This window comes from Cariama cristata, unplaced genomic scaffold, assembly GCF_000690535.1.
Source record: "Cariama cristata isolate BGI_N322 unplaced genomic scaffold, ASM69053v1 scaffold22224, whole genome shotgun sequence".
Lineage (NCBI taxonomy): Eukaryota > Metazoa > Chordata > Aves > Cariamiformes > Cariamidae > Cariama > Cariama cristata.
The window spans coordinates 42,187-68,680 of record NW_009612746.1 but is presented as its reverse complement, the minus strand read 5'-3'; the positions used below and the strand labels follow the sequence as shown (position 1 = coordinate 68,680).

Below are 26,494 nucleotides of genomic sequence, written 5' to 3'. Positions count from 1 at the left end.
AGAAACAGTGGTAAATGGACTATGCATGGAGTATTACTGACCTCAAAAATCTGTAGTTGTTTGTACTCAGACACTTGACATTTGAGGTCACAAAATAAATCAGAAGATGAAACAAAAAGAAACAAAGACTTTCTAATCCATTTACAAAAGTTTCTATGGTCCTAACACCAAAAAAAAAGGAACATCTGACAAAAAAAAAAAAAACAAAAACCAAAAAAACCCCAAAAACAAACAACCACCCCCCCCCAACCAGAAAAATGTAGACTTTAGTTATTTTAAAAATTTAATGCGAAAAGCTTATACCCACTGACTGTTGCCCTTGAATCCACTTCTAGCTCCTTCAGTGGAGTTTTCCAAGGAGCCCTACAGTGCAGGTTGGTTTGTCTTGAACAAGGAACTCTGATTTACAGCTTTTTATATTTCTCCTTGAATATCTACTATCCACATCACAGGAACAAAATACAGTGCATTCTCAGCTGATGACACTCCTCATAAGCTTTCCCACTTGCATATTTCCTTTACACCTTCACTTTCACCTCTTCATTTTTTTAAGTGACAAAGATGACCAAAGGGAATGATTTTGAGGATGCCTCCACTTACTAACACCAGACAATTTTGAAAGAATGAAATCTATTCCCTTTGCCTTTAAGTATGAAAATATATGTTGACTTGGAACATATAAGGACAAAAAAAAACCCCTAGGGGTCTGTTAACCCCTAAAAGGTACACTTTCATATGCATTAGATTTATTGTTACATTTTCTATTAGTGGTAGGTTGGGGTTGTTTTGTAGGGTTTTTTTCTCAACTCCCCAAACAAGTTTACCAGAGAATTCATTAGAAAAGGCACATAAAATTCAGCAAAACACATTCATGACGAATCAGTTTCATTTTTGAAGGACTTACTTTCTATTGAAATAAAAAAGCATCCCATCTAAACAAAATATAAATACACTTTTGATCACCCTATCTATAAAAGAAAGACTTAAAGCGACTTTTTTCCTCTTCATTTCAAAAAGGAATTAATCAAATGTCTTGACCAAAACTTAACCTTTTCCGCTTATTATTCCAGTCTGCCACATCTACAGGAAATAGATCACCAAAACAGATGGAGTGAATAGATATTTTTACCTCCCAGTGGCTGAACACCAGCTGCGGACTGGCCAGGCCACTAGTTCTCTTCCTGATTTCATCAGCAAAACCAAAGCTTTCTGCTACTGGCAGGACTGCCTTAATAATAAACACATCCGTCCCCTCTTTCATCTCCTCTTGTAACACTCTGCCTTCTCTTTTGGACAAGACAGCATACACACGACCTGCAAAGACACAATTTTGATGAGCTTACCAATATATTTATATTCTGCATTATGAAGAGAAATACATAAATATTTATTCAGGAAAATTCAGCATGAAGTAAAATACATAATTTCTTTGGCTAAGATTCTTCTTGCAAGTGCACTAATTAAGTGGACTTATTAAATTCAAACAAACATATCCTGCCAGTACAATGTGCAGAACCATATGAGTAACATTTAATAAATTATTACTACTGTATGGATCTAGGTAATGCTCGCACTAGGTGCATTTTATACAATCATATTGCTATTTTTTAAAAGTCACTTCGCCAGATTATGTGCCTTTTAAATGGTTTTGCAAACTTGTGGTCTAAGTATTCTACAGAAAAATACCAAATACATTTGTGTTGATCAAGATAATAAAGACACAAGAAAACCTATGCACTGAAAAAATGTTTTAGTAATGCCTTCATTTACAAATGTGAATAGTTAGTACGTATTAGATGTACAAATTAATTTTAAAAGTACCTTGCTGTGAAGAACAAGTTGATATAAATTTCTAAGAGGTTCAAATATTTTATATTATACTGTACTGAAAAAAACATTAATACATACCGCTACCTTTAAACAGTTGGGCAAAACTGACTCTTACTGGAAATAATTAGAAATATACATTACTCCGTAATACCTGCCACCTATTCTGACTTGACAGGAAGATATCATTAAATACTACAGCCACATACATTGACTTGCATATATACCGTAAGCCTTTTGTGGGACACCAGAGGAAATGCTGCAGTGGGTTTATTTGCCTTTATTTTTTAAATACAGAATCTTGTCCTTGCTCACGAAATTCAGCACAAGCACACAGCTAGTACGGTTAAATCTTCCTGTCAGATCCAAGTAATGAAACATCCGTTCAGCACCAATCATTTCAGAGTCTACAGTTCTCTAATAAAATGTGGGTTGAAGTGTTCTTTCTATCATCACTGATAATTTTATCTGCTCATGCCCTCACCAGGACCTCCTCACTGTTCCTCTGACTGAACTTCACCTTTACTATGCACAATAATCCTCTTACTGCTCATGAGGAAATTGAGGAAATACTTAAGATTCTATATTTAAAATCACAAAAAGATTAAGACATTCTGAACATAAATGACTGAGCCTTCGTTAACATAACTAAGTAATTTCAAGCCTATGGAAATTTCAACGAGTCCAGAAAATTCTCAGATACGAAAGGGTCGTATCAGCACAGCTCACAATTCAGTAACTGCTTTAAAATGCAAGCTTAAACATACATGTTGCAAAACAGCATCACATCATGGTCACTGTACATATACTGTGTATGTACCACACAGTATATATTATTAAAGCCATTTGTTAAAGCAAGTTCAAAACCACTTTATAGGGTATCAATGTTATAATTCAAAATATTTATTTTACTAATTGTTTTAAGTAGGACATAGAAAACTTTGCACATTTATTAATGAGATAAGTAAGGTAACATTTATCACAAAGCACTTCAGATGCACATATTCTGGCCATAATCCACTGAGGAGTATTCTTTGAAAACATAAAAGCCAGAAGACAAATTATAGCTTACTAAACGGTTTCTAGCTACATGTATTTCATCCAAGCAGTCTGCAGTATTGCCTCAATTAACGCTATCACAGAGAAGCTATATAAGGTCTTCAGTTTTACCACTATGGGCAGACTGCAGTATACTGAAGAAATACTGGTTCTACCTCCACACTAATTAGTTTAATGGATTTAGCAGCATCAATCACCACGAAATACTGTAAGATCTTCCTATTCAAAATAGTTTAAAAAGTTACTTTTGAAAACATGATACTACTTCAAAAATAGCTTCAAGGTGCTGCAACACACAGAGTAAGTCTGTGCATAATGGACTCACTTTAAAAATGTATTAAGTCCAGCTCCTGAAAATATTTCTGTTCACCACTTTACTGAAGGATATTTCAGTGCGTCAAGTGAAACTGCTAAACAACATCTGTATTCCCAGCACATTAAAATAAAAAAAGAAGCTTCAGACTGGAAAGAAATACTGTGGAAGGACAACAGGATCACCATTTGCAAGAGCCTAGGGGTCATCATAAACTTGGCAAACAAGGAAGGAGGAGCTGCTCTTCTGTTTTGGAATCTGCATGTTTTCACTCACACAACTGAGCCAGAGATAACACTATGAATTGATGTGAATTGCCCCCTAAAATGCTGTGATCTAAAATTTTAACAACTTTATTTAAAAAAAATAAAGACATAAGAATTGGTATCAAAATCCAAAACCAAAAGCTACACCAGTCTGGTAAAGTCCTTTCCCAACAAAGTTTCACTCACATCGGCAAAATGAAGACAGTCTAGCTTTCAGTCTCCAGAACACAAAAGAGAGAAGAGAAGAAGAGCTCAAATGGTAGGAATGTCAACACACAAAAGCTAATAATAATAAAACATGTGATATTGGTTCAGAATATTCTTCAGCTTTTGAGAGTTTACATAAAACTTCCATAAAGCAGGAGTGTGTAAAAATGGGTTTTTCTAGTGAAGTACCTGTAGGAATGAGATGCTCAAAGTACGACCTACTGGGAAACATCCAGTGTATGTGGGATCCAAGTCTAAACCCAAGGCCTGTTACACTGGACACGTATAAGCTTGCAAAACATTTCTGCGTTCCTCTCTCCTTGCTCCTCTCCTTAGCTCCAGTTCAGTTTATTTTCATTGTCAGAAAAGTCCGATGCAAAAAGCTTAATATACTGAGACATCAAACGTAAAAGAACTAGCTTTCTCAGGAGCTAGTATCTTAGAAAGAAAAAGATTAATATGAAGATATATTAAACTCAACTGGGTATCAATGTATGGAAGACCAACTGAAAGAATAAAGTTACAAAAGCTTTATCACATGTCAGCTACCAGGTTTTGCTGGATAGCATGCATACTCCTCACTTCCACTAATAAGGATGGAATTTATTACATTGAACTTCCATAATAAAAATTAAACCCATGAATTTGTAATGAACTAAGTGCATGTCCACGGTTATTACCACACAACTCAAATTCATTAGACTGGACTAATTTGCCTGTATGTCTGAGTCCTAAATTACACTCATTATATATATATTTTTATATATATGTATGTGAATTAGAAAGCCATGTTTCCATTCGGTTTTATGGCACAACTGATGAGCCGATGCACATTAATTACATCACTATAAAGAATCATGGTTTTTTGGTAGTGGGCATTTTCGAAAACAGAGATTTATACAGCGTTTTTGTGGTTTGAAAATTGATATCTTGCTTATAGTTTGACATAGAGATTCAGAAGTATTGTGCTAATGTACTCCTGGAACAGTAATGTGTAACATTGCAAAGTCTAATTTTGATAGGCATTCTTACATGTCAAAAAATAATTAAAGATAGTTTAAAATGCAGAAGCTCTATGTCATACTAATTTGTAGTTTAAGGTAACATGCTAATAAGCTTACCACAGGACACTTTTTACCAGGTCTACTAAAGAGTACCTCCAGAAAAGAACAGGATTGTGCATCTGTACAAAACAAATGCTCAAAGGCATTTCTTTTCACTACATACAACTGTAAATTTTGCTCTTAGGATCAATTTGTTTTGTATAACTGATATCATTATGCTTGTGTGCACAACAGTTGAGATTTTTACAACAAATAACCAAATCTTTAATTATTGTATGTGGGATATACTATATTTTGTTATGATTAGTAAAGTCAAAGTAAATTTGCTGATAGCTTAAATGCAATAGAAGTTAGTTTTAAAGAAAAACTTGGGTGCATTGGATCAGATTCAGCATGCAAGCAACTCCCACGGAAAACTCCAAGAACAAATGTTAGGGTAAGTTAAGTGGTGTTGTAGGTAGGTCATAAAAACAAGTTTAAGGAGGTGTAAGTCGTAGGGTAATATAAGTGACACAAATTTGGTATGCACTGGGTTTGCAAAGTGAGCAACTTGTATACCAGAAGGATACAGATGCTACAAAAAAAAAATATCTACCAACTGGACTGTAACAATAATTTAAGATTCTCTCTTTTTCCTGATTTTACTTCTGTATTGATTATTATAATAACTTAAAGCATTTTGAAATAGCATTTACTAAGATTCTGCACTTATTTTACAAACAGGATAGGTTTCCTCATCTCTTCATAGAACTAACGCTGAATTATGAGGCACAACATTGATATACACGTTTACTGAAGTTGATAACACAAAAACTTCATTAAAATGCAACATTTCTTATCTTGCACTTCTAAAAAGTGTAGCATTGCTATTTATGCATATGTTTCAGATAAGCAAAAAGAATGCTAAATTTTCTTTCAGAACAGTATAAATACTACAGGCATCAGAGAGTCATTATACAAATACACTCGAGAACTATAAAAAACTTCTGACAAAACTTTTAAACAGGTTACACTTTCTGATTCAGTCCAATTTATTAAAACTTCACCTTGGAACTCAGAAAGCAAATTCTTGATAAAGGTTTATTTCGTCTGTCTTACCTAAAACTTCTGCAGTAGCCATAATTTCACATGTGTACATTGCTGCCATAAGCCTTTGTGGTTTTGCTTGCAAAGCGTATCGACAAGCTTCCTTCATGGTGGCAATCAGCTGTCCAGAGAAGGGACCATAACAATCTGCAAGTAAAACTTCTCCCTTGTGTTTACTAATTTTCTCAGGTGATTTTGTAACACTTTGACTGCTGTCCTGGTGTTCATTCGCACTGCAAACTTCATCAGTGCAACTGCTTGTTAGAGTAGTATCTTCATTTTCTTTTTGTTCTATGGCATCACATTCCCCTGAATCCTGACTAATAGTTGATGGCATCTCTCCAACTTTATTTATTTCCCATTTTTCCACTGAAAAGCAAACACCCATGAGGGGTTCTTCACACATGGGACCCGAAAGTGTAGCCAGCTGAAATCCACTTACTATGCTGTTGTCAAAGTCTCTGTATTTACTTACTTCTTTCACAGCATTCTCAAGGCACTGCCACACAGACCTTTTATAGCCCTCAAAATTATACAACAAAATATTAGGCCCACATTTTCGTGGCCCAAAAGACCAGATCTGATCAACAGCATTTCTCCACTTTCTTCCCTGCAGATTTTGCTCCAACTTCTGTTTGAATTCCTTGATCCTATCTAGAGTCTTCTGATTTATCTCATGGGTTTTTTTGTCTTCATTCAGAGATGTGTTGAGTTGCTCCATAGTTCGAATTAAGTCACTGTTTTCTTCAAGAAGTCGAGTTACCTCCTCAGGAAGCGGCATTGCTCTTACGCTGAGAGTGGCTTGTTTATTTGGAGTAGATATTGTAACAAGCCCATCCGAATCAACCTGAATTCCTTCAGGAATTTTATTTTGGTCTTCTTTTGTTTGATGTATGACAGCAACTTTCTGCTGTTTTCCTATTTCTTCATTCACCATATCAACTTTTGGAGGTCTTGTTATTGTCTCTCGAAATGGTATAATAGGTGCTGAAACACTAATCTGTACCTTTGCAAACCTATAAAATAAAGTTTAAGAATTAGTTTAAAATTTTAAAAATACTTTTAAATTTGGGGGTGGGAGGTAGGGCAATGGCCTTAACATGGAATAGATGTTCATGAATAAACCTGACTGCAACACAGATTACTAGATAATGCATTTCAAACTCACACTCTTAAAAACTTTACATACTTCAAAAAAGAAGCATTGCCTCTTATGTCTTCAGAAAGATTTGGAAAGGAACTGAAGAAAATAAAAGAAAAAGCATTGCTGTGCCTCTGTGTAAATCGCTGGTTCAATCTTAGAAACTATGTGCTGCTGTTCTCTCCACTCAAGACACAATAGAACTAGAAAAAAAAATGAGAATAAGGATGATCAAAGGTATCAAAGTACAGGTAGCCTTCAGATGTTTCAAGAATACAATAGAGGTCTACAAAAATCATGAGGGGCACGGGGAAGGCTGATAAGGACAACTGACAACCAAACCACAACAGGCCCTGAACTGGCAACAATTAAGGCCCGGGAAAGCATTGCAGTTACTCTGTTTTCACTCTGCCCCAGACGCCTGCTCTAGGCCACACTACTGCAGACATGATACTGAGCAAGATGGACACTTGATTTGAACCAGTACATCTGTTCATACAGCGAGATGCTCTGAAAAGATGAAGCACTGGGTTAAGCTGAACAAGCTTTTGTAAAGTGTGAAGCCATGATTCTATAACCTTGTGGATTCAGATCAAGTACTCTCTCTGCAGCTAGGAGCGCTTGGGGAGATTATACTCTCATTTTCTCTATACTCCTGGCACAGCAGATTCAAATCTGTGCACGATACTGTGCTGCCCATGCGCATGAAACTACCACTGCAGCACAGAAGCAGGAAGAGCATTAATGTAGGGGAAAAAAGCCCCTGGTGAATTCATATTGTGATTAGCAAGTGGAAGCCTTAACCACTGTTTTTCTTACAAACCTAAAGGATCATTCATAATTGTGATCTTGTAAGAAATGTAAATATGCAAGGCACTATCCTGAATGTAGAAGTCAATGACTGCCTACCTTGGAATGCCTTTAAGTTGGCCTGAGGAAGGGAACAAATTTCAAGTGAAATAGTTACTTCTGAGTATCACCAGATAAGGATATATTTGTTATAGCGTTATGCCAGATAATTATTTCATGTATAGACTGGTCATTAGTAGTAGCCCTTTCTCTGGTATAAAGCAAAACACAATCCCTCCTCCTCATACATCCCAAGAAGCTTTAGATTGTACAGTCACTTCAATGAAAATTAAGTGATTTTTTTTTTAATCAAGTTACTTATGTGAGTACAGCTTTATACAAAAATAAAACATAAACAAAAGAAACTATGGGAGATAATTAAAATAAATTGACCATTAACTACAGACAAAAGTTAACCTATCAATTCTATAGCAGAAAACCTTACTATTTCAGGTCATTAAACACTTTTCAGTTTGTTAGAAGTGTTTATATTGGAATTGTCAAAGATAGTAAAATTTCCTAACAGAAGAAAACAAACAAATTTTAATGCTGCGGATGAATCTTATCTTTGGACTAATTAAGAAAAGGTAAATTCAATCTTTGCCTTTAAAGAACCACAGAAAGCATAAAATAAAATGGGGTACGAGACAGTAGGTGAAGATTTTGGTCTTTTTCCACGCCAAAAGAAAGGAAAAAAATCTCACCAATGCACTTCAGCCTGTTTAACTGTAACTAATTTATAGTCTGCTTTGCAAGAGTGCTAGCAATTTTTAAAGGAATTGTTTTGGGTCAAGAGTTGAAAGATACAACTTAAGAAGCTTTCTTTTTTCTTTAAAAATAAGTTGGGACATACCTTACACAGTGAGGAACACCTGTGTTAGAATCAAAAACATTTAGGAAAACCAAGCACAGCAGACCACAATAAGACAGAATGACAGAAGCTTCAATAATGTTGTAGTATTGGCATTTATAACAGTGATAAAGTGTGATTATTAAGGAACTGATGTATTGCCCGCAGCAATGCTATTAACTAACAGCAATTTTTTTCAGATTAGTTTGTATTTATTAATTATTTGTCTTAAAGCAAGCACTCTGCAGGAAAACGTTCACACTTTAAAAGGTGTATCACAAGATGAGGAAAATTAATTACTAGTGATTAAAATGCTCTAAAAGTAAAAACTTCACATCTCTGAGTAAGCCAATGTATTATTTTACCACCCAGTTAGAAAGTGCCAGATTTGTTAGCTCTTTCATATATTTAATAAACATCTCTATATAAAGGATTACTTGGTTTATGTTCAAGTACAATTTCATGACTCCAATATATCCTGTATGGTATTTTATCTGTTTACTGTAATTACAGGAGCTGAAAATTGCCAATGGCACCACAGCAAAACTCTGTTCTTTTTTAGAACTGTGAAATGGATGTTTATTAAGTACACATAATCAGCATCTTGTTCAAATACATTCAGGATTTAACTAAGATGAAGATACTGGAATGTTGAAAGCTTCCCATCAGATCTGGAAAATAGACTCTGTTTTTCACCTTAGCTGAAGGGGAAAAAAAGTAGTCTCATAGCAACATCTCCCAGGAAACACCTTGTTTGGAAATGAAAAGTTCCTACCACTGGTAAAATGGTAATCCTGTGTCTTCAAAAATTTGTAACAGCTTTTTCTAGCTACATAATCTATAAAAGTTACATTCTACTGATTATTATCTCACTGCTACAATTACAACCTGTGGTACAGCAATCTAGCACCAGATGAATGGACAATGGGTTTTGGTTTATCATTTGTGTATGAAGGTATAAAAATAATGTTTGATACTGCCAGCTGAATTAGGCTCAGTTTTTAAAACATGTGGAGAAAACAAGACCACAATTGGAATGACCTGTTTCTAAGGCCCAGATGTTATTTACCTTTATTTATACAACATTCCTGCTTTTTTTATAGAACTATTTTATTATACAAAGAGAAGGTTAGTTTTTGGATAAGGATAAGTCACTGATCCCGGTAAAGAAGGTGCAGTTAGATTTTCATGCTGCTATACTTTATATTAAAAAAACAAATTAATGAAAATCATGTTCCAGTATGCATGACTTAAAGGATGAATTAATTACATGATTGCATGGACATCTGTGAAGCTAATACAATGCATTCAGGAACACTCATACTTCAGCTCTATCTCACTCTAAAGCTGAAATATTTTGCTGTAATCAGTTTTAGCAGAGTCACTACTCTGCATCAAGCCTCAGTTCTAATTAGGAGTACTTAAAGTTGAAAGCTAGTATCTGAATAGCTGCGTGCAATAAAACCACCACAACTACCACCATCTGAAGTCACAGGTACTGATATCCAGGCAAACACAGCTGAAAGTAACTCATTGGTTTTAATCTATGTAAATTGAGCCTTGAGAAGCCACCAAAGGCTCTGTCTTTTGCACTGTGGACTACATGGATCTAAAGCAACTTACTTGAAACACTTCACAAGTCTGGGAACAGTGATGATTAATATTATCTCTGTTTCTCTGTGATTGGTAATCTTGGTACTTATAAACCCTCTTCTATTAAACCTTGCACTAAGCCTTCCTATGAGGTACAATTCATTGCATCAAAAATTGCTCTAAACCAGCTTATTTTAGAAGCTATTCATCTAAACTCCAAGAAAAGTGCAACTCGATGAAAAAAAAGCCCAAGCTAGGTTTGTGTCTGGATTTTTGTTGGCAACTAGGCATGAAAAAAAACTGCCAAGGGTTATTTCACAGAAAATGGAAGTGAAGTACTACTTTACTCGGGCAACTAGCATTAAGTTAACAGAAACAATTTTGTCCTTTGGTCTGATAACCACTATTATAACAGTTTCATGATATAAAGTGATGCTCTAAAGTCATCTGAAACATTTTAGGCATATCAAATGTTGTGAGTGATGGCAAGAAAAAAAGGAAGAATGATTTATTACATTTATCTGACAGACTCAAAGTTCAGAATTGTGTATCCTTCTCAAGCACTCATGAGGTCTGAGCACGTTCATTAAATGGCAACAAAAAGACTAATCAAAACTTCCCAAGTTCTGGTAAATTTTGTCAGAGTGATAAAAAAGTTGCAGAGGAAAAGCAAATGTAATTGTAAGCTTTAGTTCCATGGGATTCAAAATGAGGAGATCTATCCTTTCTGCTGTTTTTCCATGCACTTCAATTATCCTAAAGAAAACCCCCAAAACCCCCACACCACCACTACCATCTTCATTTTGTTTCTCATTCTGAACAGGGTAATTAATACCCTCATGCTTAGTATTTGCAATGCTCTTTGGACAGGAAGTTCTAAAAAATTCTGTTGTAAAATGCAGAAAATAAAGTGTTCAAAGTTAAAAGATCTAATTTATTACTCTATTCAGAAAGAATTAATTAGGAAGAAAAAATAAATTTAGGGAAATCAAAGAGAACATCCAAATTGATCATATTTAGATAAACATGGATGACTGATCTTTTATTTGTTTCCATGTCTCTTCACATCTTTGACAATAAGTATCACTTCAACATAATTTTCTAAATACACACCGGGAAAGCTAAAATTAAATATGCGCCTTTGAAAAAGTTTGATTAATATCTTGACAAAGACAATTCAGTGTAATTCAGTGTAGTTTCAACTCAGCAGAACCAAAAATACAGTAATTTCTGTAATTACTCCAAAAATGTCAACTCTTCAAAACTCAGTTGATACAATTATGACAGACGCTAAGATCAGAATACTGCCCCACCACTTCAAGTGCAACTTAAGCATTTTGAATAACCTTTCCCAATATTTTGGGGGAAAAACTTCTGGGTCACATTTTAAGGGTATTATACACTATCTTGATCCCTAGTTCACAATTTGCTGTTTCAAAATATGTGCGCTTCGAAGTTGAACATTTGTTCAACAAAAACACACAGAGCTAATATAACTAACATTTCAGACCACAACTTTTCCTCTTCATACTTAATAGTTAACTGATGCAAGTGTACCACTGTCAGAACTCACATGGAATCCCATAAGGAATGGTGCAAGACAGGGATTCCATTCTTCACTTTTCACTCCACAAAATAGGGAGAGAAGAAAGGGACAACTCTAGTTGCACGAGCTAGTATTGTGAGGGATGGCAGCTAAGATATGCTGAGTCCTCAGAGATGGCTAGAAGGAGCACAAGCTAGTAGATGGCTAGTTGCCCCAACTCCTTTTGGGAGCTGGTACTTTGGTGAGAAAAGAAGGCACCATGAACCGTATGTCAAGTCCAAGTGGGTCAATGGTGGGAGCCTTGCTAGTCTGTGCCCTCAGGTGTTGTTTCCTGTTACCTTGCTACAAGTACGGAGTGTTTATGTGCTTTGGTAGTTTGGAACACTGACATTTTCTTGAGGAACACAAGTAAGAGACACAAAATGGTCACTCTTGACAGTTGGCAGCTCTCTTAACAAAAGCCAAATTAGATGACAATTCCAAAAAAACCAACAAAATCATGTTTACAAAAGAAAAGGTTAGGAATATAAATATAGGGACTGCTACTAGGTGCTCACTCTAACCCTATTTTCCCATCACATAGTTATTATTTTATTAAATTTTTTTCCAGAGTTAGACCAATGCCAATAATAAAGGCATTCATACATGTTGCTATGCAAACTGCAGCTGAAGACAGGTGCAACCAGAATACGTTACATTCAAGTGACGTGTATCAATAAATACTACTATGGTTTTAAAAGTGGTAAAAGTGTATTGCACTAAGTTGTAGTAAGGATAACCATTAAAACATACATCCAATTTTACAAGTGATCCAGTCTAACTTCCAGAAGTTATTATTGTCTGATATTAACTGGAATGCATATGGCTACAGTAAGACAGACATTCAACCATCCATCATCAGGTTTGCTTTTTGGTTTAGAAAGAAGTAAATGCATGTGGACAGAAATACCAGAATTTTTTCAGCAAATGAAGTTATAGGAAATGACTGCTTCAGACAACTGTTCTACCATTTGAAGAAACATTAGAAGATACTAAATGTATGCATTTATGCTTGCAGAAAATACTGCTCATGAGTAAGAGAACAGATTAACATTTAAAAAAAACAATATGAAGAGCAAAGGAACAGGATAGAGTGTGCACATACAATTTTAGTCTTGGTGCTTTATAATTTTTGAGAGTTCATTTATCAGACATGATTCCCCTCACAGTTTTTATTTTGTACAAATGGTACATTACATTCTTAATTGGACTCTTGAACCTATTGCAATTTAACATTTCCAGAAAGTGCCCAAAAGGTGCATAAGATGTACAGAAGTGATGAGCTCGCGGCTTCTGCCCAACTGCAGGTAATTTTATAGCTACAAAAATGTACATTTATGATCCAATGGTAAAAACTGTTGGTGGATGAAGCTTCTATTTTACCTGAATATAAATCAAAGATATGCATCTGACAAAGAAATACAACAGGCATCTACTGAACTAAAAATATTTCTTCCTCCTTGCCCCTCTAACCTTTCTTTCAGGTCATCCAAGCAACGCTGAAGATGAACTTCTCCTGCTGTCACTAGCACATGCTCTCCTGTTTCCTGGATTAAAACTTGGACACAGGGATCAGCTTGGTTTAAAAGCTTCATTCCTCTGACCAGTTGAGGCATATCACCTGGCAAAATAAAGTATTATTAACAAAATAATACTGAAAATGGAATACTTGAAGTAGGATATACTTAAGGTAAGAAACAGTAACACTCATTTTTATAGAAGCCTAAACACAACTACGTATTTTAAGAATACTCAAAAACTTTCAGCAAAGTTCTGAGGTCTTTCTGTGGGAAAATTTCTGCTTATGAGTCACAAAGAGTGGTATGGTTTAAGAGCAACAACCGAAGACATAATGGATTGCACATTTTTGTTTTACATAGTTTTACAACAGGTTTAGTATACCAACCTAGCTATTGACTATGCCTATGTTATCCTGCTTCCTATATACAATTAACTCCAGATACAGCTCATAAACAGCTCAAAACCAATAAAAAAATTGAATGTTATTGATATGAAGTGACTAAAAATTTCCGGACTTTACTCCTCATTTTCATGAATTATCAAGACATATAACCTTTCTTATTACAACTGTTTAAAGTAATCTTTCAGTAAATAATTGTATTTCTTTGCAATCTTTCATGGCTAAGTGTAGCAACCTGTAAATCGCTAACGCTTAAAATGCTCCAAAGACATAAATAATGTTAACTTCACTAAAGTAAAAGCAAAAATTATTCCACTGGGATTACTTAGAAGGCATAACAGTGAATGAAGCACAGGAAGGATTTAAACTACCTGGAAGCCACCAAAAAGCTTTAATGCTATTAACAACCTGAAAAGGGGAAAAATCGGGAATGTGAGAGCTTTTCAGTGAAACAAAACACAAGTATCCCTAGAATGAAGGTGTTTAAAAAGAGCTGCCTTAAAGTTAATGGAGAATGAACCAGCACAGCTGACTCAAATATGGCAAGATTACATCAAAGCTACACATAAACACCTCATGTCAGCAGGCCTTCATAATTAATACAATTTAAAAAATCAATTACAATTCCTTTTTCTTATTTTACATACGGGGTAAAGAAAAACCACAGGCTTTCTAGGAATGCATATTCATATTCAGGAAAAAAGAGTGAAATTAAACTTGTCGTTCACTTGGAAACTATTAAAAGAAATATGATATTGTATGGTTAATGCTAAGCTTGTAAAGGTATGATAGAAAAGTATTCTTGAAAACCAGACATAAAAATAAACAAAAAGTGGAAAAAACACAATGTTAGCTCACATGGCCAACACAGTTAACAAAGGCTTTCAACCTTGTCTTCTGCATTTAAGCCTACTGACAGGGATTAATAGAATTCCTGCGCCCCCCCCCCTTTAGAGTGTATGGTAATCATACAGGAAGATTTTGACATGAATGTGAAGACACGCAGTAATTTTAAAATATACATAGGGAAATAATATGTATTTGAGTTATTTTTCCAAATAAGCACATATAGTTTTGAAGTAGGTTTGCTGTGGAAATCCAAGGCACCCCTGTGTGACAACGTGCTAAGGCCACCTCAAGACTATATGCAGCTCACCGGACAATTAACTGCTTTCCAGCTGAGCCTGCAATGGCCAAATTTGGCTTGTCTTCCTGCTATTACAAGCAGCAGCTGACTTTCAGGAAACTTTTGCAAACATAGCTACCTTTGAGGCTTCTGTCCCTCTAACAAATTCAGGTCAAACCACAGATTTAGAAGTTACCAGGGAGGAGAAATTAAGCAATGGTGTAAGAATGATAGAGCTTCATTTCCTTCAATAAAAAAATTACCCAAAAATCGGTCAGTAGTTCTAGAATTACATTCCATTAACATTTTCAATTTAATGCTACACTCAGTAGGAACCAGTAATTTCCAATACTTTCAAAACTGCTTTAACAAATGCAGGATGTACAATATATGATTATGCGTTAGTCAAATATGCAGGACAAATAGCTGCTAAACTGTCCAATCGCTTTCTAAAAGACATGTAATCTTAGTGTTAGAGTATTCTGTAACTCAACAGAAAGCCAGTTATTTTGGTTCTACTAACACTACAACAACAAATGGAAATTGGGCTGAAATTCAAATCTAGCCAGATATAAACTATGCTCTGGTTGGGGGGGCGTGGGGGAGGGCATCAATTAGAAGCAGCACTGCAAATCTGTACCACAAGCTTGATGATATAGCATAAAAGAATGTTACCAGAATGAAAAACCCAAAAGATATACTTACTTTCACAGTAAAGGAATACTTAACCTTTAGCATCACATTACTTGTGGAACAGCTAAGTCTGACCATAAAGGGCACAACAAGGTCTTCTGTATCTCCTCACCTACTGAGACATGAGCTAGCCAGCTAGAATTCACAAGGACAATAAAGTATGGCCCTCTAGGCAACATATATATCCCTTTTATACTGGGTCAGTCACTGATTCAGTGGATAGATCATAAACTAGCCAAATCATTAAGGGTGGGAAGCTGCATTGCTACCACATTGAATTTGCATTACCATCCCCATTTTCCTTTAAACTTACTTGGATGTTTCGGTTCAACAGCTACCCGCACAATTGGCGTAGCTTCAAAGTTGAGAGGTGTAAACGGTGGACAAGCTGGTGACGTTGACAGTGTTGCAGACTTCAGCACAAAATCTTGCAGGCCTCCTATTCCTAATAGAAATTGAAAAATGAAAAGCAAAACAACAAAAAAATCACCTACTGTCATATTAAATGAGACTAAAGACATGATCGTCAAGCTAAAAAAAGCTGAAATTATTCTAATTACAAAAATCAGATTCAAAAATTCCTCACTGTTCATATATAAGTATCTGTTAAAATATTTGTGCATAATCTGGGTTCTCCAGTCTCTGGTGTGACATTTGACATTTAGTCTCACAGTTCCCATTGCATTCCCTCTGTATTTTATAAAGGCGTGTTTATAACTCTGAGGAAAAGACATGAGGACTTTTTCCCCCTTCTAATATGTCCATTCCTTTGTACAGCTCAGACTTATTTTTGGTGGTTTAAAATTACAAAAATTTAGACTGCAAGAGCCCTCCCATGGTCATCTAGTCCAAACTCCAGCCCAAAGCAGGGCTAACTTCAAAGTTAGATCAAATTGCTTAGAGCCTTGTCCAGTCAAGTTTTAAAAACCTTTAATGATGGAGACTGCGCAGCCTGTATTGGCAAGCTCCTCTAGTACTTAATTACTCTTCTTGTGAAGAATGCTTTTTTTTTTTCCCCCCCTCTCTCACACCCCCTTATGCCCATTTGGGATTCCCCTTTTCTGCAACTTGAATCTGGTAAAATTTAATTTATCACATAGTAAGCTATTCATTCTAATCCTAATATATTCCATAATGCTGGCAAATTGGAGAAAATGGAGCTTAAATTATAGTGATAAGGAAAAAAATATAGGAAAAAATACTAGCTATAAATCTGCAAAATAGCTGTTGTAAATGCATATTTAGTCTTGGCTGGCTGGCACATTTAAGACAATTTGAAATTATTGCATTCAAATTCCTAACCAACAGGACATCATTCATAATTTAGACACAGCTATAAAAACATGACCAGAAGTGTTTGAGTAATAAAGACAACAAATAAAGCTGATATTGATATATATATAGTCACTTTTCCTGATTCTCCTTCAATCATAAGCAATGAGCATTGCAGTACTTCTAGTGGAGTATAAATTAAATGCACATGTAACTTATTATGAGAAAACAGTAACCTTTAGCTCATAATCTATACCTGCTTAACAATTATATTCGCATTTGAAGATTGCAGTATATTTGTGCTCTCTCTTCCTCATTCTCTCCTGCATGGCCAAGTAGTGATAAACAGAGAAGTTCTTAACCCCAGCTCCTCATTATCACCCTAATACTTTTCCAGGTTCTTTTTTTGGCTTAGGCTGCTTTATTTGAGGCCAGAAACAAAGAGGGTCAGCTTCCACTCTGTGAAATCATGAGGGAGTTTAAAGTCTGAAGAGCCAGTCTGCTGCAGAGTTGTCATCTGCAGAATCAGGCTGTTTCTAAAGCTCTGAAGGCTGAATGTCTGGGCAGCAGGATATGCCAAAACCCGAAACGTCACTATTTAAGAAAACCTGCCTCAAAATAACTGGAAGCAGAACAACATTCAACGGCTTTAAATGCAGCAGAGCAGATGCTACAAAGAAAATAAATCTGTATAAACTCTGTGTTGCACCTGACCTATGACCAGCATGTATTTCCTCTTTTTCACTTATTCAACATGTGGTTTGAATGAAAAACAAATGCTGGATCATCATCACCACCAGGGACTGAGAAAAGGGATGGGTCCATTTTATTCTGATCTTCTCCAGCTGGTAAAAGGAAAATGATTTAGAGTGGGAGGTGAACAGCTTCTTTTCACAGTGTAATGTGAACCAGAGAAATCAAGTTACCAAATCTTACTTCACATAGACTCATTCTTTTCTTAACACACATTACTGTACTCTTACTACCATAAAGAAAACTTAAAAGCACTCTGCTCTTTTGTTTCACATTTGAAGGCAAAAATACATGAATTATACTAGTGTCTGGCAACAATACACTAAAAAAAAATAATAATCTGTCAGTTTTCATGAAAATCTGTTAGGCTTACGATCTGAGTGTTTTAATTGCTTAACTGTGTGAGCTAGCATAGAGCACTGTCCAGCCTTGATGAATCCATTTAATTCAAAAATTCTTAGTAACAAAGGTTGGCAAAAAATTCCATAAAGATTAAAGGTTCTTGGACACTTTTTTGCATAATATGATTATAAGTAATTGCTAATGTCTTTTCTGAATAATATTAGGGGAAGATGTATCATAACTAATTCCAAAGTATCATATGACATGTCAATGGAAGAATTCTACTAATTATGCTGATATATAAATCTTGAAATTTACACATACTACTCGAGATCACAGATCTCAAACGTGTATTAATATGTTAATTATTTGAATGGACTTAGAAAAATCACTCCAAAAATAAGCTTATAAATATGCCTCCCATTTTAAGATTGTTTTTGTCCTGGTCAGCCCTTGAAGAAAGACATACATCAGTGTAACATACACATTTTACTTTACATTTCTTTTTGTAGTACAATAATTTTCAAAAAGAAAGGAACCAAAGATAAGAAAAAACTGCTTAAGCAAGGAACTTGAGACAAAACTACTGCTCTTTTGTTTTAGGTTAGCTTAAAGAATGAAATACTAAAAAGCACTGCAAGTATTTTTGAACAGTCATCTCTCAAAGAACAACCTAGTCTACAAAGCATGCACTCTGTCACATAAATAAACATGCACACTGGTAGGCAGTTTGTTGCACATTCCTTTTATTTATTTTTTTATTTTTTAAGAGAAACTGGACTTAGAAACATCTGTAAGAATTTTTAAACATGAGTATTAACTTGATCAGGAAACTGCTTCTTTACTAATTCTGTGTTGTTTCACTTAATTTCTATACAAAAGAAAATGCTGGATTCTGACTGTTCAGGAACATGTGTAAACTTCAAAGACACAAGTGTTTCTTAAAAACTTCTTCGAAAAATCACATACTTACTATATACTGTGTAACACTACTTCCAACATTGTACTTGGTAGTAAAGCCTTTTCTTCCCAGTCAGGAGTCAAATCACCTTTACAGATTTTATAATGTCAGGCAAAGAGCCGTACCTATTAAACAGTTACTACTATATTTTTTCTTGTGCATAGTCCTGTTGAGATTAAGGGAACTACAGCATAGAGAACGGCAAAGCAAGCTATCCATGCTGAAAAATCAAGCCTACCAAGGGATACCATATGAGATTTGATAGTAAGTATGGGATTAGATTATTTTTTCTTAAAGTTGTCATTTAAATGCTTTGCTCCTACTGCAGAATAATATTTTTGTTTTGAAAAAGCATTCCCACATACTACTGGTCAATAAAGAAACAGAGTGCCTGAACTCAACTGACTTGAATAGTAACGGGCACTGAAAAATACCACTCTTCAGGGCTCTGTCTATGTGCCAAGGACTTCACTGAAAGGAAGGTAATTTTACAAAGTTTAACACTCAGCTGGAAACACACAGACAGAGCAGCATTAGTTCTATGAACTTGATATCATTTTTAAAAGAAACAGGCAAGACTTCAAATATTATGTGGAGATATAATTTAAAAAAAGATTACAAATTATCTCTCTTGTCCTAAAGAAGCCAATCCTACACATAATTGTTTATCAAACTGATTTTTGCTAGCGTATATTAAGAGTATTGCCCACATTTATAGAAGTGTAACCAGTTGCTTACTTTTTACATAGACTATATTCAGATTATTCTGACAAATCATTCACAGTGACCATCAATAGATATACTTCAAGTACTGAAGTTATTATTTCAACAGTAATTGTCAATCTGTGGGCTGGAAATAAGACTTCCTCTAAACAGCCAAAGAACTCATTAAAAGCCTGTGACATAACGTTAAGAAAGACCTTTCGAGTTTGGTAGTTTGTGATATAAAAGTAGTCCATGTTATGGTTTACATCAGGGAGGATTATTACACAGATGGAGAAATGTGAGATTTACAAAGGTCCTTCTTCTGTTGAGTCCTTTCTATTACCTGCCCTAGAAGATAAAAATACTAAATCAAGTATATACCTGTTTGTATCACAGTGTTCTTACCACATGACAGAACTAAATGGTAAAAATATATAAGAACATCATGACTGAAATTTTCAAAAAGAGTAGGACATTTAAGACAAGTCTCCATTTACTTTTCACTTCTATGTCTTGCTGGTAACCACTACACCTTAGGCAATAACTTTGCTGCCTTTAAAGATAAAGCACACTTCTCCAGCTGAATTCTGCCACAAAGATTTAAACACGTAAAAGATCAATTTCAAGATACATGTAATTAGTTTCCCTTGATGTAGAAAGATGCAGCATTTAATGTTCTTTCAAGATGCAAAAAGTGAAGCAGACACCACCACCATGCATAACTTTTTCAATCAGATAAGGAAACAATTTAGTTTACAGTGTGAAAATCAAACAAAGAAGAATGAAAGCTATTTAAATTTTAACTTCTGCCACATTGTTACTAGCCTTAGCACATTAGTTCAGTGGATCTTTATCGTCTCTCACTGATGATATCACCACTTAAGAATCCTTGGCTGCTCTGGAATGGAGACATGTCAAGCTTTGGACTAACACTGGAACTAAGTAAAGCAGAAAGGTAATGTTAATCTTCCCAGTAAGGCTCTGTCTCCACTAAAATATGTAATTTCTTATCAATGTCATCTGTTTAGAAACATCGAGACTTTACTATATGCAAAGCCTCCTGGCTTAAATGTTCCATCCACTGCACTATGTATCAGCAAAACCATGGAAGCGCATTCGTAATTCATGTAAAAGGAGGTGTGATGCAAACTTTCATAAGTCTACACAATTGGAAATCTTAAAACGAGCATGTGCCTTTTGTTTCAAACAGAGTGTACAGACTAAGACCTCTACCATTTCTTTGGGCAGTAATACAAAAACTTTTTTTCCTCCCTAGTGAGAGACATTTGAAAATAACTATTTTTAAAAGGTGCCTTAAAACACACATATGAGAAAATAAATTCACAAATCCACCTCAAAAATATGATTGGCTCTTAGATGTTTCCAGTTTCTCCTTAAAGCAAATAGGCTAAAAGCCAGCTATAACAAACAGAAAGGCAAAATGTATTTGCCAAATAATACTAAAATAATTAAAAAGTTAATTAAAATAACTCCATATCAATCATAATTCTCCTTCAAACCTACCCACAGAATTCTCCTTTTCCCAATTATCTAGCCTAAGTGTAGAAAAGATTATACCATTAGCATACTGTTACCTATTAGGGTGACTAATATTGGTTCATTGTTTCCACATACACTTCATCCATGAGCCTCCATCCTTACATTACTATCCCAAATTATAAAAAAAAAAGGTCGGGAGGGGAAGAGGAGGGATTTTGCAAGGGGAAACTGCCTTTTGCTAGGATTAACTTCGGTTACAATAGTATGCCTTTAATATTTGAGGAATCTTAAAATGTTTCACAAATTACTGGGATTAAATGATGGTAACTGTAGGGACTTTGGACAAGTAGCTACTATGGCTTAAGAATACCCTGTATACACATTTATTGCCTCAGATTTTAAGCATGTTTCTCTTGAGTCTCACGGGCACTGCAGAAAGACATCTGAGGGCAGAACTTGACCTTTCTATATTAGAAACTGTTTCTAGGAGGGAAGGAAATGTAAATCAAGACACAGATCACATTCTAGCTGAGATTTCATCAACTTTTTCCATAATACACACCACATGTTAGCACAGATTGCCGGTGAGCCTCCTCTTCTCATCTGTAATTGTGCACTTCCCCCTCAATTGTTCTTACTTGCTTCTTAGGCAAGTGCAATTGCTTGTATGGAAAACAGAATACTGTAAAGTATGTGTATGATTTCAGCTGTTCTCAGTACTTTCCAATCATTTCACAGAAAAAGTTAATTCAACATCTTCTTTTGTATTTCATTTCCTCTTTCCCAATGGTTTTTTTTTGAGCCAAATCTCTAAAAAAATCACCATTATCCAATACACTGTAGAAGCCCGTGTCCCAGTTTCTTCATGAGTTTCAAAGAAACAAGTTCTACCTATGTGCTAGAGATTAACAAGTAGAAACATGAACTCAGTTCCTCAGTACAAAGATGTTAAGTTATACTTTTATTGTAAAACTTTACTTTTAGGTTCACAGCAGTCTTGAGGGCAAATTAAGCGTAACTTTCTGAACAGATGAGAGTAAACTCAGCCACATTATTAATAATGTCATAAGAAAATTGCCTTTCTCCAAGGGACACAATCATGCAATAAGACATTAAAAGCAATAAGCAACTTTTGATACAAGAAGCATCTCAATGCTTTACTACTGAAACATCGAGTAGTAAAAGATGAAACAGTGCTAGGACACTCCATTGAGTTCTTTCAGGAAAAAGACTAGCAGTTCAAAGAACAAAGCTGTCTGCTTTTAGAAGAACTGCAAGGAAAGCAATAATATGATCTAATAGCATGTTCCACTAAAATCTCCTATTGCAAGATTATAGTTTCGAAGAGGATTGTAAACATGTACAAATCAGTAAAAAAAGCATCATTTATCTTCTGCTCAGATTCCCTGGGAAAAAATACCATGTATTTGATTAAGTACTTAGACTGCATGATAACATACGTTTCTTGACTGTTGATTGAGTTGACAACTTTAATTATGTACTTTCCTATACTTTTCTCAGACTAGACTAAAAACAATTTCAAGGAAACTATAAAAAAACTTTTACATTAAACAGTAACATCTTTAAAATGTTTTAAAAAGTGAAGGGACAGAGGTCTACCTGCACTCAGTCTTTGTGAAAAAGCAGACATCAAAGCTGAGTCAGGAAACTGCTTGCTAAAATACAAATTTACCTTAATCAGAATTAAACCAAAAATCAGTTAATATTCCAAATCTCACTTCTGGGTTTGCAAATAGGTATAGTCAAAATGAAATATTGATTTCCTTAAGTTGCTTAATGAGGCAAACAAATATAGAAGATGAAAGCATTTCAGATAATGATGTTTTCCTTATGCTACAAAATTATTTCATTTGTCATGCCATACTAATTTTTGGAGCTCAAAACTGAAGTAAATGATGCTCATTTTTAAATATTTATGGTTAAACTTAATTTTAGCACAGAAACTTAGGAAAAAAGTTCACGCTTAGATCTGTAACCTGCTTCCCTTCCTCTATGTATTATGAAATCAATGCACTCATAGCTTCACAAAAAAAAAAAAAGTAAAAAAAACCCAAAACACCTTTATTCCAATTTCAGCTACTTTAATCTGTTAACTGTAAAGCATTCTTTATAAAGGCACTAAATGGTACCTTTTGTGGTTTTATAAAAATGCTAGTGGTTCTACTCAGCAGTATACATGTAATATATTTTGCCTGAGCCCACACACTACAATTCCCTTCCACACACCAGCTCAACCTGACATCACTTGAAAGCAATGACACTGAACATCAGTAAATACGCAGACAGATCTTTGTACAATGTGATCACATAGGCACTGAACTCACTTCAATTAGCCTGTACATCAAATTAATACTTCCATTACTGCATGTGGAAAGCATTTAGCACCATGCAAGGGTTTCTGAAACACTAACCAAATTTTAGATTAATAATTACTTTGAATAAATTATTTTAAATTGACTTGATAGCAACACATCTGAATTTACTTAATTTTTTTTTAAATGACTACCAGAACTTCAGAGGCAGCTCAGCACAGTTGTTGAATCGGAATTTTGGAATGGTTGCTTCAATACATTTACTTTGATAATCTAAAAGTCCTTTGAAATGCCGATTTGTTGGATTTTTTTCATTAGTAGTAGTAAATGTGCTTTTGTAAATAAATTCAAGAAATTTCATATTGTACTGGAAAACAGATCAGCTGAATTCATATGGAATATCCTATGCAAGGCAAAAATTTTTTCCTAGCAACCCTCTAAGGAAAAAGAAAGCCTTCTAAACAACAGAGCATGGACTACGCTCTCTGAAGAGAATACATTTTTTTTGGAGATAAGAAATGTCTCTTAGGTGTAGCTCTGGGTATTTCTAGGAAGCCTTCCTACTTTGTCCTACAGATAAACACATGCTAGTCATCTACTGATGACTTCTACTGGTTCAATGAGAAAAGTATTTAACAAAAAAGAAAAAAGTTCTTTTGTTTGTAATTCCTCTATTGAAACTCCCCAAGACTTCAGCTATAATGTTGACAACTGCCTTGTAGAAGACAGAAAAAGATGCGGCTACTGACCCTTCATAAAGCTGTTTTGTACATAATTATAAATTGATAATAAATCTTATCAATGAAAAATGTCAACAAAAAACAAGTGTTTGGTAGAATACTTTTAACCAAAACAATCACTTCTCACTTTAATCTATTAAAATGTTTTTGAAATATTTCACCCACATTGAAATGTATATAGAACTTCAGAAGGCGGGGAAGGGGGAGGCAGCAGCCAGAGGCTGAGAGGGGAAGCATTGAATCAATTGTGCTCTATCAGATTGAGCATGAAAAGTGTTTAACATTAGAGGAAAGGAGATGGAAGCAAAGCCTTTCTATTTAAAAATGTATTAAAGTTCAATATTTATTTTTAAGTAGACATTGGGAAGACATAAAACCCCAGACAATATTTTAATATTTTTATGAGAGTACTTGAAGTAAGATGCGAATGAAGATCTAAAGTCCATTAGGGTTTTGAGCACAATAGCAAACTGAATTCTTCTAATTTCTTGACCAAATGCTTCCCACAACAGAGCAAAATAACTAATCTCAGCTAACAGATCAATAACATCAAATGATTTCTTCATAAATCAGACTAGTTATAGCATAGCCTAACAAAAAACTGACTATTAAGAGAAAATGCCATTTTAGGTTTTATTCAGTTTACTTAGTAATGTGTCCGGAAAATGGGCAGATTTCACATATATACTGTTTTCTCAAATTGAAGAATATAAAATATAAGTAACATCTGTTACTTCCCAGAATCAATTATAAGTGGTGTTAAAATTAATGAGGCCTTCAGGCACTCATCTTGCAAGGAATTAATTTTAATCTGCAGAAGTCTTGGAGGTTTTGTCATGTTTGCCTAGACAAAGCTACATGAACATATTGCTACAAGTTCTGCATTACACATCCTAGGTATACGGGGAATTTAGAATCTACTACTAGAAGTGCCAATTACAAAAGACAATGGTAGTTAGTTTAAAAGTTCATTAAATTTTGTCCATCCTTGTGCTGATTTTAGAATTTAACTGTACAATCCCAATACACTTGATTTACATTTCATCAGTTAAAAAAAGAATATGAGGCCTTTATCATTCAACACATCAGGTAAATGCAAAGATAGACTAATCAGTTACTAGGATATTTCAGACATCACAAGTAGAAGCAGCATACCAATTACCACGTGTACAATATCCTATGGGAAATGCCCTACTGAGTCATTGACCATTTATCCTGTTAACTTGTAAGACACGCAAGTAACTAATCAAAATTCAATTTTCCAAGACCTGACCCAATGCCTAATGCTCTCCTTTAAAGGCAACCCCCCCGCCCTCCATTACATCTGCCTGTAAGTGATTTCTGCTTGCTTATTTTGCTGCCTTGGGAAACATGGCTTAAAGTGTTCCAAAGTACCATGAATAACGGATCATTTCAAGTCTACATTATGCAGAAGTTGATGTTTATTTTAAATAAAATAATTTTCAAGAAGGATAAAGACTAATGTAAAATTTGACTTCAAGCTAGAAGAAATCTTTAAATAACTCATTTGTAGTTACAAGCAATAATATTTTGGGGAATAATTAATCAGAAGAAATATTCTAACAAAAAAAAGTACCTCTTCCAATGCCTCGGATTAGGACTATTTGACATAATGGGTGTAAAAACAGATGGCATGAGAGGGAATAGGGGATGCCTTAAACAAACTTGTTATATCAGCAGCTTAGGAAGTTACTGATAATGAGTGATCACGTGCTCCAGTTTAATAGCAGAATAAATTCCAAAATAAACAGAAAATGCATTCAAATAAAAAAAAAATGAAGACATTACTGCCCCACAAAAACCTATAACTGGACCATTAATATTGATCACAGATTGAAAGGCAGAGATATGCTCCAAACACACCAAATAAAATTTAGGTAGAATAGTGACAAATTTTTAGTAAAAAGACAGAATTCCAGAAAGTTATTTCAAAACACACAGTGATAAAAAAAATTCTTATTTTTCCACAAAATTAAAACTATATTTAAATAATAAATTTTACTAGTGAGCTTCACATTAAGTATTTCTGGCAGTCTGCATCTGTATAAACTAAGCATAGCAAAATCATGTCTATTTAAAACATAAAAAACCCCTAAAAATTAAGACTGCTACTCCTATTCTCCCCAACCTTTTTCCCCAAAAGGAAAGGAAAAAACCCTACCATTTTCCCCTTTAATTTCCGATTACTTCAGTTAATGTATCACTGAGAGTTACTACTGTAGTTTGCAGTCCATATAACATTGACTTCCTACAACATTGCAACATACTAACTTTTATTAGCTCTAGG

The 26,494-nt window shown here is 34.8% G+C and overlaps 1 protein-coding gene across 1 annotated transcript in view; it reads right to left on the bottom strand.

Annotated features, from left to right (window-relative positions):
- Positions 1-1,129: 1,129 nt before the first annotated feature.
- The window catches only part of EFTUD1 (elongation factor Tu GTP binding domain containing 1), a gene marked incomplete at its 3' end in the record, with an annotated part of 67,271 nt that continues 41,906 nt past the window's right edge, over positions 1,130-26,494 (bottom strand). Inside the window, exons 15-18 of the mRNA XM_009698765.1 lie at positions 15,894-16,025; positions 13,314-13,461; positions 5,835-6,838; positions 1,130-1,314 (exon numbers count right to left, since the gene is read on the bottom strand). Coding sequence (XP_009697067.1) covers positions 1,130-1,314; positions 5,835-6,838; positions 13,314-13,461; positions 15,894-16,025 — 1,469 coding nt within the window. The remainder of the gene's footprint in view (positions 1,315-5,834; positions 6,839-13,313; positions 13,462-15,893; positions 16,026-26,494) is intronic.